The 15,154-nt window shown below is 45.9% G+C and overlaps 1 protein-coding gene across 4 annotated transcripts in view; it reads right to left on the bottom strand.

The window, feature by feature from the left end:
• CCDC85C (coiled-coil domain containing 85C) overlaps positions 1–15,154 on the bottom strand; it is a 170,588-nt gene that overhangs the window by 6,915 nt on the left and 148,519 nt on the right. For all 4 annotated transcript variants that reach the window (XM_081864260.1, XM_081864259.1, XM_081864258.1 and 1 more), the window contains one exon: positions 2,323–2,418. In XM_081864260.1, the coding sequence (XP_081720386.1) occupies positions 2,323–2,418 (96 nt within the window). The remainder of the gene's footprint in view (positions 1–2,322; positions 2,419–15,154) is intronic.

Here is a 15,154-nt window from a genome sequence, read left to right as displayed (position 1 = left end):
AGTCTGTTCTGTTAAAAATAGATTTCTGAACCCAGAAATACAAGCTGATTCTGCCAACTGAGCAAGCTTTCTCTCTCGCCTCCCCACCCCCCTTTCCTTGGTATCTATGCACAGCATCGCAACCTGGAAGATTTTCTAAGTGCCCTCGGGTCTGGTACATTAAGAGTGCTTTGCACAGCACTGAAACTCGTGGATAATGAAAACAATGGTCTCGGGGGGATGATACAGATACAGCGATGTGACATTTAGTCTGTGCGTATGTGGCTACGGCAAAGTGGAGGATTTGGTTTGTGATCACTTTTGTAGCGTTCAGCATAGAAAAGAGGCTTCTGACTCTCCTCTTTCCCAGAATTCCTCACGGCAGCGCTAGAGGTTTCCATTTCCTGTGGGGAACACCAGTGTCAACACTGGTTCGAGGAACACGGGGCCCAGTCAGAGAAGCTTCGGCTATTCCTATCTGATGTTGTCATGCTCTTTCTGCTGCCATCGTGAGGGAGTAGCCTAAGCTCACGCGTGTGAACTCTTAACAGACAAAATAAAGTACTTCTTCACACGAGACAGAGGTGATCTGGGGAATTTGCTGCCCCAAGATGTAGCAATGGCTTTAAAATGTAGCACTGGACTACTGCAATGTGCTCTATGTGGGGCTACATTTGAAGGTGACACGGAAACTACGAGGCAGCTAGACTGGTGACTGGGAGCCGCCGCCAAGACCATATAACACCGGTCTTGAAAGACCTACACTGGCTCCCAGTACGTTTCCGAGCACAATTCAAAGTGTTGGTGCTGACCTTTAGAGCCCTAAACGGCCTCGGCCCAGTATACCTGAAGGAGCGTCTCCACCCCCATCGTTCTGCCCGGATGCTGAGGTCCAGTGCCGAGGGCCTTCTAGCAGTTCCCTTGCTGCAAGAAGTGAGGTTACAGGGAACCAGGCAGAGGGCTTTCTCGGGAGTGGCGCCCGCCCTGTGGAATGCCCTCTCATCAGATGTCAAGGAAATAAACAACTATCTGACTTTTAGAAGACATCTGAAGGCGGCGCTGTTTAGGGAAGTTTTTAATGTCTAATGTTTCATCGCTTTATTATTACAGTCATACCTCGAGTTGCGTTTGCTTTACGTTGCATTTTTTCTGGTTACGAATGTGGCAAACCTGGAAGTGTTTACAGTGGTACCTCAGGTTACAGACACTTCAGGTTACAGACACTTCAGGTTACAGACTCCGCTAACCCAGAAATAGTACCTCGGGTTAAGAACTTTGCTTCAGGATGAGAACAGAAATCGTGTAGCGGTGGCTTGGCGGCAGTGGGAGGCCCCATTAGCTAAAGTGGTACCTCAGGTTAAGAACAGTTTCAGGTTAAGAACGGACCTCCGGAACGAATTATATTCTTAGCCCGAGGTACCACTGTACCTCCGGGTTCGCCGCTTCGTGCAGGAGCAATCTGCACACTTCGCGCATGCACAGGAGCACTGTATCACGTCACACACATGCGCTTTTCGGGGTGAAAACGGCACCCCGGAACAGATCGCATCCGTAAGCAGAGGTACCACTGTATTATTATTATTATTATTATTATTATTATTATTATTATTATTACTATTATTCTGTTGGGAGGCGCCCAGAGTGGCTAGGGAAACCCAACCAGATGGGTGGGGTATAAATAATAAATTATTATTATTATTATTACTATTACTATTATTATTATTATTATTAGGCAAATTCATGGAGGATGAGGCTAGGCATGTTGGTGGGTGCTACTTCTTGTATCAGAGACAGTCAGCCTCTGAATATCAGTTGCATGCCAGGCAATGGTGACCACCAAATTGGATGGCTTCAAAAGATGGTCAGACAAATTAATGGAGAGGGCGATCGATGGCTACTAGCCTACTGCCACAGGCTGTATACTTCTCTCCTTCCTTGGAGGTTTCTAAGTAGAGGTTGGACAGCCATCTGAAATGCCATGGACAGCCATGGATGCTTTAGCTGAGACTCCTGCATTGGACTAGATGACCCTCCTGGTCGCTTCCAGCTCTAAGATTCTATGAATGCCAGTTGCTGGAAACCACAGATGGGGAAAGGGCTCTTGTGCTCAGGTCCTGCTTGTAGGCTTCTCATGTGCAACTGGTTGGCCACTGGGAGAACAGGGTGGCGGACTAGACGGGCTTTAGGCCTGATCTAGCAGAGCTCTTCTTATGTCAATAAAAAAGCACACCTGCTCAGCTATTTCTCAGCTCAGAGCCTCTGATACCCCCTCCGCATTGTCTTCCTCTCTTGAGCTGGAATGCAAAGCCTATATGAATGCATGCAAAACACCCCTCCCCTTACCTTCATAGCATGCACCACGGCTTCAGGTTTCTGGTTTATGGAGACGTATCCCACGGCAGGAGACGCTGCGAGATCGGGAGCCATGCGGACAGGGCCCTGAAAAAGACAAGAGAGCAAACACTTGTAAATATATATATATATATTCCAGCAAGAAACATCTGGTGCTGCCCGAGGAAACCAACGCATGTTGTGATTTTTATATAGAAAACCAACACATATTGTGATTTTTTTAAAACTATAGATTTTATATAATTTTAGGCTCTGACCTGATCCAAAGAACACCTGACCCAACTCTGGATTAATGGGATATGTGTGCCTAAAGTTTAATTATGTTTTATTTGGACTGCCATCTCGATTTGATGTGGTGTCTGGTGTCTAAAGGTAGAATGACAGCAATATTATTATTATTATTATTATTATTATTATTATTATTATTATACCCCACCCATCTGGCTGGATTTCCCCTGATATGTTCAGAGGCATCCTTCTCATGGTTTGTTATTTATTTGCTTATTTAAGGATGTCATAGAATCATAGACTTGTGCAGTTGGAAGGGGCCATGAGAGTGATATGTGGTCAAGTCGCATGCTCTACCAACGGAGTATGACTTGGGCAACAAGATCTTCAGAGGTGTCCAAATTGGTGCTGGTTGGAATCATCATACTAATAAGGTGTTCAGTACGCTCCAAAGCTAAGCTTTTAAGAACACTGAAGCACAAGGTTTCAAGAGAACGGTGTATAAGTTCTGTTACGTACAATGGGAATTTGATAAAAGCTCAAGTCACTGTGAAAGAGCACTCCAAATTATTTGCTCATGTTATCCGCACGGAAAATGTTAGGTCTAGCTGAAAGGAAACACATGGAGTTCTGCACTAATGATTGCAATGCACCCTAAATTATTATTAATTATAAAGAAGTGTGGCTGTGAGAGACTTGGCTACAGATACCCTGAAGGGACCCTGCACTTCTGAATTTGTCACTATAGTCATACCTCGGAAGTTGAACGGAATCTGCTCTGGAAGTCCATTCAACTTCCAAAACGTTTGGGAACCAAGGCGTGGCTTCTGATTGGCTGCAGGAAGCTCCTGCAGCCAATAGGAAGCTGCATCAGACATTCAGGTTCCAAAGAACATTCGCAAACCGGAACACTCGCTTCTGTGTTTGTGCCATAAGGGAGCCAAAACGTTCAACTCGCAAGGCGTTCGACTTCCGAGGTATGACTGTACATTTCTGGAAGGGCGAGTCTCCCAGGCCCAACTGACTTCTCCTGAAGTGGCTTTTCCAGTAGCAAAAGGACCAATCTACAATTAAATACAATTTTACCTAACATGCACCTTGGTGTCCTTGGTGGAATGAAATGTTTACTCAGAACATACCGGGAAAGTTTTCAACCCCGGAAACCAACTTAACCTTTGAAGTCACCCATAGCACTGGGCCGCTTTTAACTAGGAAGCAATATTCTGTCTGACACGGGCAGAGGGAGAGAATATTTGGCACCCACTTCACTGGCTGCGTGGCAACATTCTCCAAAGAGCATCAAGTGCCCTTCAAGGAAGGTTGTGAAGGGAACCCAGGAGGTAAGTATATACACACAGCTGCAGCTAAAGGAGGGCTTTTTTTTAATAAATGGGCCATCAAGTTCTCTGATGTTTGGCGTTCTGTTGAAAAGTCAAAAAAAGTTCCTTTAATGTCAAGAAACCTGAGTACCCAACTAGTCCAATACTCACCTTCTGGTACGGGGGATCCCTTTGACGGTCTCTCCCAAGCAAGGTGAGGCACAATGTCTTTATTCAGAAAGATGCCCCCTTCCTGTCTCTATGATTTGTATGTTTGCACTATGCCATTCAGAGAAACCAACAATGGCTTCATTGAGAACTCTCCAATATTTTGCCTTCATGCTGTTCGGCAAAACAAAAGGGGGATTATCCCGTTGGGCTGTGAAGGTAAATTGGGATGACAGAGCGGTATGCAGTATCACTGCAGGGAATGTGCTGTCCAGGCAGTGTGAAGAGGTGCATATTATAGGTTTTTTTCTAAAATACACACACACAAAATGTGCCTTATCTTAGAACTTCACAATTACAGATGTGACAAGGAAGGAAGGAGCTGTAGTTTTAAAAGATTTTGCTGCTCTGGCTTTATCCCTCATGCTTCTTATTCAGCTTTCTGTCCCAGCTAAGCAGCCTTCAGATCAACTGACGGCTAACATTGAACATAACCAAAAAAGCAGCTTCCCATTACATGAAAGAGCTACAGAGAGTCTTTGCATCCTTCCTCTTCCTCTTTCATAGCCCTGGTTAAAAGATCAAAAGCTTCCCCTTCTGATTTTATGCCCATTATGTCCAATCTTGGGAAATGGTTGTTTTTTGTTTTTAACTACAGTTAAGAGAGAACAAGCCAGGATCAAACCATGGTGTTTGATCCTGGCTTGCTCTGAAACCTGTGGGCCTCCAAATGTGGCCAGACCCCAACTCCCACCATGGTGCCAATGGTCAGGGATCATGGCAACCATCCAGAACAAGGTGGAAGGTAGTTTCAGGGGGCAGAGGGGAATCTCCAAAAATTGCACCCCTCCTCTTTCATTAGTAGACACCTGCACAGATCAAAAGCCCTTTCATGGGTTCAAAGGCACAAACTGGAGAACACCCTATTTATTTCTGCATTCACACTCACTATGGCTAAAGCTAACCAAGGCTATGTTTTCAACTTAAGGTTGGAACCAAGGTTAGAAGCTGGTTTGCAAACCATAAAAAGTAAACCTGGTTACCAGTAGCCAGTGCTATTTTTCTAGAAAAAGAGGTGCCAGAACTCATCACGAACGCCTCCCCTGTTCTCTCATAATGACGCCCACCTGAGAAGTGCCTGAACTGAGTTCCGGTAAGTTCCAGCTGGGAAAAAAGCCCTGCTAGTTGCCCTTGTTAGAGATGGCTAGGTGATTGCTGCACTGGACCAGATAAATAGAGGCCCTGCTGAGGACTGGGCTGACATTTATCTTTGTCCATCTACACCCCCTCAGGAATAGTTTTTTTAAAATGTTTACACAATTAATAAGAGTAACAGAGTATTAAAGCAGGCAGAACAGTATGTAAGCCTGAGCTCTTTTACTCTGGGTTCTCTGAAGAACAGGAAAACCCCGACAAATAGTTAATTTCTCATGGGATTTGGGCAGGAAACAGCTCTTTGTCTCCTGAACGCGATTCCTTATTTATTTCTGCCCCCGACTTCCAGTTCATTACTCCACAATATCCATTCACCTTCTCTCTTCAGAGTTGCTGATGCTGTGTGAAACTGCCATCCGTTGTACTAATAGTACTCCAAATGTTTAATTGGTTTCAAAACAAGGAGAAATGCTTTCCTAATGATTTCGCTCCAAGAGATGGAACTGTTGCCTCAGGAGGGTCCAGGAGTCCACTGGCACATATCACCAGTCAGCCAAATGTGGCTACTAGGCGACATCCATTTGTTTCAGTAGAGCTCACCTGGAGCAGGTGAAGTCGTAGGGCCGACATTAATTTATGAAAACCATGGGGAATCATATCAATACCCCCCAAAGAAGGCGTAACTATATTTGTAGTGGGGTTGTTCAGAAGTGAGTATGAACCGTTAGGGTTAGGCTGCAATCCTGCAAACATTTAGCAGGGAGTAGGTCCCATTGAATTCAATGGGGGCTTACTTCTGAGTAGAGGTAGGGATAGGATTGGGCTGTCTGGCACATTTCTGTGCCGGATTTAATCAGCATATGGTCTCCTTAGTTTGGGCCACACAATACAGAACAACAGCTCACACCACTCTTGAGTTACCCTTGGTCTGTGGCCACCAGGGGGTTGAGCTGGATGACCCTCAGAGTCCCTTCTGTCTCTACAACTCTATGATCACCATCCATTTTCAAGGTCACACAGGAAACCTGGGACAAATAACTATGAACTGTTCAAACATTTAGAGGTGTGCCCTGTTCCCTGAGCTCAACCTTTGTAGATGAGAGCGGTTAATAATGATAAGTGGTTAATGACGATTGTGGCTAATGAGGCACTCAGAAGCCAAAACACTAAAAACCACTCAAGTTTAGGGGAGCTCTGTGAGCCGAAACCTCTGTCAGAAAATATTCCAAGCATCCGGCATCTACACTCGCTGTGCCAGTTTTATTGTGATCTTTTCCCCCCTTGTCCTTCCTGACTATCCTATTTCTCCTTCTCTGAAGTGCATTAGTTACTATGGAAACAAACATTGGCATATGCAGCGCTTTGCTGCATCCATCTACCAGTGGCATATAAAAAGTCCATTTAGATACTAGCATGGGAAGTCTGGGGGGGGGGGAGAGAGAGAGACATTGAGAGGCCAACTGAGTGGCACAAGAACACTATTTTTAAGAAGAACTAGAGGACGCGGCAGTTTATTTGCCTTGCTGCACCACAACAACCACCCGCATTTTGGTACCCAAAAGCAGCCCAGAACTTCCACTAGATTCCAGGCAACCAGCTCACAGCACTTGGCCTCCACAATTAAACATTCTGTAAAATGCAGGACAAACTCAGGGGACCTAATCTCCCCAGGGATATTCTCTCTGAGCTTTCAGTCTTAGTGCTAAAAAGGCAGGAATCTGTACTCCAGTCTTCCTCGACTTAGTACCTCTACTACAATGCCCATCATCCTTGACAAAAAAAAAGAGGGGGGGAGTTATTTTTAAAAATTATTTATTAAAAAAGAAGAAGTAATGTCTTCTCTTCTGTGGTCTCTTCTGTTGCGCGGCCTTCCTCTGGGCCCTGGCCTGCTCTCTTGAAGCGCTAGCTGCCGTGGAATAGGCTCAGGTTAGGCCTGGGCTCGGCCACGTGTCCTTGCCCTCCTGGTGCCCTCCTGGTGCTCTCCTACCTCTCCTCCTCAGTGGCAGCAGCAGCGGCACGTCATGGTCAGGGCTCCCCTCTTTTTTCTCCTTTCTCTTTTTCTCTCTCCCTTCTCCGTCTCCTCTCCTCCCTGCATCAGCTCCAGGATTTTCCTGGCCCCAGAGCGCCGCTGGGCAGTCGGCCGGGTGGCCAGGTGTTCTTGCTCCTGGCTTGATTTGGGTCACGGGTGTGTGTGTCAGCGGTTCCCCCAGTTGACGCGCTGGGCGTCCCTGGTTCCCCCTTGGCAGTGGCAGTGGCAATGGCAGTCTCAGTAGCCCAGAGCCAGCCTGGTAGTGCAGTTGGCTCTGGCTGGCTTCAGGAGCTGCTCGCTGCCCTGGCGCCCGCCATTTTGCCTCGCTGGAAGTCCCCATATGATGTGTTTTGTACCATTGAACCAATCACACAACATTCATTCCCTACTAATAAATCTAAAAAACTTAAAATATAAATCCGGGGACACTAAATGTAATCCGGGGACATTCCGGGGACGGATTTTGTCCGGGGACAGATTTGTAAATCCGGGGACTGTCCCCGGGAAATGGGGACATCTGGTAACCATACCTTATAGAGGTATAAGGAAAAATAGAGAGAGAAAAACACACAATAAGAAGTAAAACCTGTTCCTTGTTTCCACTGTTCTTGTCAATGAGTGCACAAGGCATTTGCATGATGAATATATCTAGAAAACATTGATTAAACAGGTCTAAATTACACATATTATGCTACTTGTGTTCGGATCTTTGTTAACTTTGATTTACAGTGCCACCTCCTCCAAGGTTTGCCTTCCCAAGCTACTATAACTTTTCTAGCTACGGAAACACAACTTTTTGAGGTACAACAATGTGAAAAAGAAGCCCTGAAGCTTCCTATGAAACCTACCTCACAAGGTCGTTGTGGGGATAAGATGAGACAGGGGAGAGCTCCCTAGAGCAAAGGTGGCATATAGATATAATAAATAATACTGGTTTCCTGGATATAGGATTTGGTTTGCAGTATCTGGATTATTGAGCAACATGGCAAAGGAAAAAAGGACACCAGATATTTGGAGGGAAATAAAGGGTCACTTCTGTGAAACCCTTTGCAACTAGAGGCTTATCAAGCTTGGTTTGGAGGCTAGTCAATAACTTTTTTATTCTGCAAGGCCTCTGAACAAATCTAAGGTGGCACCCACTGTTTAGCTGTGACTGTGTGGGGATTTTAGTTCCACTGCTTTGATTTTCACTGTCATTTTCGGAGTGAAAAAACCTTACGACTTAAACATAAGGTTGTGGTCTGCTTTAAAGACCCCCTGCGAAAGAGCGAAAATAAGTAAGAATGAACATATAAAATGCCCCGTGTCCTTAAAAGGTAAATATACTTCACAAAAATGAGCCAGGAACTAGATTAGGCTTTGCCCCCCAAAGCGGGCATTTATGGAGATAATTCCAACTTTTCACATTTGTGCCTGACTCACACATTACATCAGTAGAAAGAGGGGAAGGGGGAGGCACTGCGAACCAAACATCTCTTTAGCTTAAATTGCAGGATGATTCATTCAGAAATGTGAGGAGAAATCACACCATTCAGTTCTAACAGGCTGTCATTGCTGCTTGGCGAAAAGTATTTTGGCGAGAACATGCTAAAAGGAGAGGGGAGGAAAAGGGGGGAAGCACGCTTCTTCTCATCCTTACCCACCACCCCTCTCAGGTTTTTTTTTCCCCAGGAAGGGTGTGAGTTTTTCACTGTATTTTTATTTGGGGGGGAGGGGAATAAAAGATTTCCCAACTGGGGAAGGAACTGAACTGTGAATGGCAACAGATACACAAATGTCGCCACGCAAAGGGAGAAATATCCTTTTTCCTCAGAAACCGCCGCCCCCCCCCCAAGGGCGTGCGAGAGATGAAAATGAGCAGGTGGGTGTCTGGGCAGAGGTTGGGAGGTTAGCAGTGGCAATCTGGAAATGTAGAGGAAGGTCATGAAGCGATGGCCTCGGTCAGGATAAGGCTGCCCATGTAATTCCATGGAAATAATAGGCGTCTATAATAAAACCTGCCCCTTTTGGCACAGTTAGGGCACACCATCTTTATATGGGTGGCTGGGGGGTGGCGTGCGAGGGAAGATTAATGAAGGGGCCCATATGGCTGCAGCTCAACGTCCCAGCAGGCAGCGGTTTCCCCTCCCTCCCGGGCCCAGCTGTCTCCCTTCCGCTAAGGAAAAAAGCAGGAAGACGCTCCAAAGAGATGGGTTGTGAAAGGCTGAGAAACGCTGAAGTTTCAAGGAGGCTGAGTGGAAACAAGCTCCTCAGTCTCCTGTGAGAGTGGGGAAAGGAAGACTGTGGCATGTATGTCAAATATGCATTCATTCACTGCATTTATATCCCACTTACCTTATTTTTCGCTCCATAAGACACACTTTTTTCTTCCTAAAAAGTAAGGGGAAATGCCTGTGCGTCTTATGGAGCGAATGTGTGGTCCTTGGGGCCAAATTGAAGGTAATGGTAAAGGGACCCCTGACCATTAGGTCCAGTCGTGACCAACTCTGGGGTTGCAGCGCTCATCTCGCTTTATTGGCAGAGGGAGGCGGTGTACAGCTTCCGGATCATGTGGCCAGCATGACTAAGCCGCTTCTGGCAAACCAGAGTAGCACACGGAAACGCCATTTACCTTCCCACCGGAGTGGTACCTATTTATCTACTTGCACTTTGAGGTGCTTTCGAACTGCTAGGTTGGCAGGAGCAGGGACTGAGCAACAGGAGCTCACCCCGTCGTGGGGATTCGAACCACTCACCTTCTGATCAGCAAGTCCTAGGCTCTGTGGTTTAACCCACAGCGCCACCCGTGTCCCTTATGGAGCCGAATTGCCCAGGGGCAAAAAGCAGATCATGCTTCTTTTTTTGAAAGGGGGAAGTCAGTGTTGAAACAAAGCCGCTGATCGTTTGCTGAACGGGGAGAGAGATAAGGGATGCTAGAGATAAAGGAGGCTGCCTGGGAGGGGGGAGGTAAAGACAGCAAACTTGCAAAGGGGGGAAACAGGAAGACTAAAGCAATAAGGAGAGAAATTAGAAGAAAGGGAGGAGCAAAAAACTGCTCCAGCTGAGGAAAAGACATTAAGGCGAACAAGAGGGAAGGGAGTGTTGAAAGGAAACAGCTGATTGGTGGGATCGGAAGAGAGATAAGGGACTCTAGCATAGGCTGCCTGGGAGGGGAGAGGTAAAAGCCCATGGATCCTCAGGATTTGTGCATTGGGTCAGCCCAAATTCACCATCAGATCACATAGCATGTCCATGGCTATAGCCTGCACTAAAAAAATCACACACCCACTGTTGCATGGGGCTGCGTGGGTGCAAAAACGTGGTTACAAAGCATGGATCCACATGGATCCTCAAGATTTTTGCATTAGGTCACACCCCAAATTCACCATCAGATCATGTGTCTGTGGCAACAGCATGAACCACAAAAATCATACCTCCACTGTTTCATTCAGAATATTTTTTTCTTGTTTTCCTCCTCTAAAAACTAGGTGCGTCTTATGGAGCGAAAAATACGGTACTTCTCTAAGGAGCTCAAAGTGGCATGCATAGTCCCCCCTCCCTCACTGTATGACTATGCATGCCACTTTGAGCTCCTTAGAGAAGTACCGTTGCTTCTTAACCACTACAGCACACAATACCCAGAGTGAGCTTGAGACAATAAACTTCTCAACTCCAAATGTGACCATCAGGTCGGGTGAGGGAGGAACAGAAGCACTGCTTCACATATATATATATTTTTTCTGTCATGAAGTAAACTTCTGGATCGGCAAATACAACAACTAAGGGCTTTTTTTTCCAGCTAGGACTCATCGGGATTCAGTTCTGGCACTTCTCAGGTGGGCACAATTACCATTATAAAAGAACAAGGGAGGTATTCATGGTGAGTTCTGGCACCTCTTTTTCTAGAAAAACAGCACTAACTATTAAAAAACCCCAGCAATAAGGGGACCCAAAGGGCAGCCACTCATTGGTGGCACAAGTACATGAGCAAGAATCTACTGTCTTGACATACCCAGCCTCACTCTGAGTGCAGGTAAGATTTCTTCTGAGTTTTTCTCTACGATCATGAGGTCTAGAAACTTGCTGCATTTTTGGAATGAAAAGCAAGATTCCCAGGAAACCACTGCATTCCCGGGCTCAGTCCATATTCCATCTTCCGCAGTGGGGCACACACGCCAATGGGAGAAGCAAGACTTTCTCCTATTTCACAAAGGACGGCCACAACAATCGTACCATGGCATTTTCTTGACCCACTTGTCAGAGAGCCATCATCAGCACCACTAATGGTCAGAGCTGCTAGACGGTGTCCCAGCCTCTCTCAGGAGCTTGTGTCCCCTCCCTTGCCAGAGGCATTTAAGCAGAGGATGATGTGACAGAAAGCTTCCTTCAGTGAACTGGGGTTGGGTTAGATGGGCTCTGAGGTCCTTTACAACTTTCACATTCTGAGATTATAATGCATACTATTCTTTGCCAAAGTCCAGCTTTTAAATTCAGCCTTATAATCCTACAGTATACACCATGGGTAGGCAAATTAAGGCCGGGGGGGGCAGATGTGGCCCAATTGCCTTCTAAATTCAGCCTGCGGACGGTCCGGGAATCAGCGTGTTTTTACATGAGTAGAATGTGTCCTTTTATTTAAAATGCATCTCTGGGTTATTTGTGGGGCATAGGAATTTGTTCATTTTTTTCTTCAAAATATAGTCCCGTCCCCCACAAGGTCTGAGGGACAGTGGACCAGCCCCCTGCTGGAAAAAGTTTGCTGACCTCTGTTATACAGGATGCACCAAAATATCAGTTGGTCATCAGTTTGCCCAGCCTATCCATTTACCAGTTGTGACATTTAATTTTGGGGTACCCAGTAGTCAGATGCACTGTGGGCAAGCAATTTAAAACAAACCAAACCCCACAACCCCGGCCTGCCCCCCCCTCATATATTTAAATAGCAGTGCTGTACTAGTTCCTGCTGGGATGAATTTTCCTGCTGCCAAAAAACCCAGAATGTCTTGCTACAGGGCACAAGCTGGGAAACACAATTTTATTTTTTATTTTCTGCAGCGAGGGGAGGAAAGGTCAGGGGAGGAACTGTATGGGTCCTGCCTAAATCAGGAGCTCTTTCCCAACATCAAACTGAAGGCCTTCGAAACTCGGGTAAGGCCTTTTGATGCACGGTATTAGCAAGGAAAAACAAAAACAATTTTCTTCCTCCAGCTGAGATGGACTTTATTCCAGATGCTAATCTCCTTCATCGGTTATTTAATTTGCCTCTCATTAGACATACTGAGCAGCCGGCCATGTAAACATTCAAATCTATGAATTAACCATGGGGCTTGCCCACAAGCCAAGCCAAGCCCCCTTCCATCTGCCTGCACAGCTCAGACACCAACTTGTCAGACACAACAGCGTATCTTCAGGGCCTTGGCAACGTTCGGTGAAATCTACTTAATCCACAAAAAAAGGCTTACATGCCCCCTTTGATTAATAACCCTCCTTGAAACAGGGGGAAGGGCTTTAGCTCAGTGGGAGAGCATCTGCCTTGCATGCAGAAAGTCGTAGGTTCAATCCCTGGCATCTCCAGGTGGTCTGGGAGAGAGACTCCTGTCTGAAATTCTGGAGACCTGCTGCCAGTCAGTGTAGACAATGCTAAGTTAGATGGACCATTTATCTGACTCAGCAGAAGGCAGCTTCCAATGTCCATATTCTCATTGAACCCATGCACACAGAGACATGCATATGCATGCATACTCTTTATTGCTCTGTGGCCTTATGGATGTTTTCCAGAAGGACATTCAGAACTAAGCACATATGCAGAGGACTTGCTACATATAGGCACATGCGATGGTCCCAGATGTTAATTTTGAAAGAGTTGTTCTGGGCACACCACCAGCTAGTAGACACAGAGGTCTTACTTCTCAGTTGTGAAGACTGTCTTAATTTATCGTATTTTTCACTCTATAAGACGCACAAGACCATAAGATGCACCTAGTTTTTGGAGGAGGAAAACAAGAAAAAAAATATTCTGAATCTCAGAAGCCAGAACAACAAGAGGGATCGCTGCGCAGCGAAAGCAGCGATCCCTCTAGCTGTTCTGGCTTCTGGGATAGTGCACAGCCTGCATTCGCTCCATAAGACGCACACACATTTCCCCTTACTTTTTAGGAGGGAAAAGGTGAGTCTTATAGAGCAAAAAATACAGTAATTGTAGAGGGAAATTTCCTCCACATGTGATCTGACACACAGTTGTTGTCTTTTAACCAGGAGGGCTGTTTATTACCTCCGCTGTCTGAGACAGTATACCTCTGAATCGAAAATCTCCAGGTGCATTTTGTGACTGGCACGGGTCCAATTGCAACCACGTGGAGATCTCTGGATGCTAGGCTGGCGACTGACATCTCCATCTGGCTGGCCCCTCCAGCTTTCTCAAGAAGACGAGCAGAAGAGCTTATTTATTGCATTTACTCCAAGGAGTAAATGGTTTACCCAGCTCCTCTCAGTTAATCCCTACAACAACCCTGTGAGGTAGGTTAGGAGGCTGCGACTGATTCCAAGGTCACCCAGTGAACTTCATGCCTGAGTAAGGATTTGAACCCTGATCTCTCAGGTCCTGGTCCAACACTCTAACCACTACACCACACTGGCTTCCTAGAGTACTTCTGCTGTGGGGCAGCTATATAAATCAAGTAGGTGAATACATATGGGGAAAGCAAAGCAAATCGTCACCTAGAAAAAGCTCTGAAATATTCTCCTTGAAGCTCAAATCTGTTTTATTGGATATTTTAATGTGTTTGAGATTCTTTTTCTTTACAATATAAAGCGGTATAGAAATGAAATGATAATAGTAACAACAGCAACAATAATAAAGTTCATGCGGGGCGGGGGGGAGATGGGGACCTAGACATATTGTTGTGGCGACTGTAACCTAGGTTCAAGGTGCCATTTGGTGATCAGTTTATATACAGTGGTACCTCGGTTTTCGAACGTCTCGGACGTCGAACGTTTTGGCTTTCAAATGCCGAAAACCCGGAAGTAACTGCTTTGGTTTTCGAACACTTTTTGGAAGCCAAACATGCCACGTGGCTTCTGTATTGAGTTTTCCGGACGTAAATACTTCTGGAAATGTGTGCTTTGGAACGGATTATGTTCAAAAACCGAGGTACCACTGTATCTGAGTTTCTAATACTGCTCTGAATACCAGTTGCTGGAAGTTGCAGGAGAGGAGAGGGCTCTTGTGCTCTCACAAGCATCTAGCTCTCAGGGTCCCTTCGAACTCTACAATTTTATGCTTCTATGGCCCAGAGCTGGTCACAGTGAGAACAGGGTGCCGGACTAGATGGGCCACTATCCTGATGCAGCAGGTTCTTATGCTGTTCTTAGGATCATCTTATGACAACCTCCACTGTTCACGATTCCCTGCCCTCTTTGAATATTGCACAATAGCCAAAGGATAAGGTTTAGCTTTCTTCAGCAGCCCATAATGTTTCTGCTCCGTTGCCTTTTTAAATACCCAATCAGAAGCGTAGAAGAAGCATCCTCCTGTCTCTACCCACAAATCCATTTCCCCCTCTTGTATTGTCCTTGTGTTAAAAGGGCTGCCTCAGATTTCATCCTTTGTTCGGCAGCCTCATGGCGCGGTCGGCCTCTCCTTCCCTTTGGCTCTGCTCTTTAGCCATTGTCTCCTCCCTTTCCTTGCAAAGTTGTACTGCCATTCATTAGTCACCTGCTGCCACTGGGCACCGCTGAGCTCTGTGAGCTAAATTATCCAATTCAAAGGTCCCCTCAAAGCCAAGCGAGTTGGGAAACGTGTGCACAGGTATGCCAAAACACAAAATGCTCCAACAGGCAGTATAGACAAATGCAAAAGTAAATATTTATAAGAACAATTTATTATTACGGTCGGAGACCAGCTTGTAAAACACATAATGGGACTGCACTCCCAAAAGTAAAGCAA

The sequence above is a fragment of the Podarcis erhardii genome (genome assembly GCF_964252035.2).
Source record: "Podarcis erhardii genome assembly, chromosome: 1".
Lineage (NCBI taxonomy): Eukaryota > Metazoa > Chordata > Lepidosauria > Squamata > Lacertidae > Podarcis > Podarcis erhardii.
The sequence above is the reverse complement of the archived record's forward strand: the minus strand, read 5'-3'. Positions and strand labels throughout refer to the sequence as shown.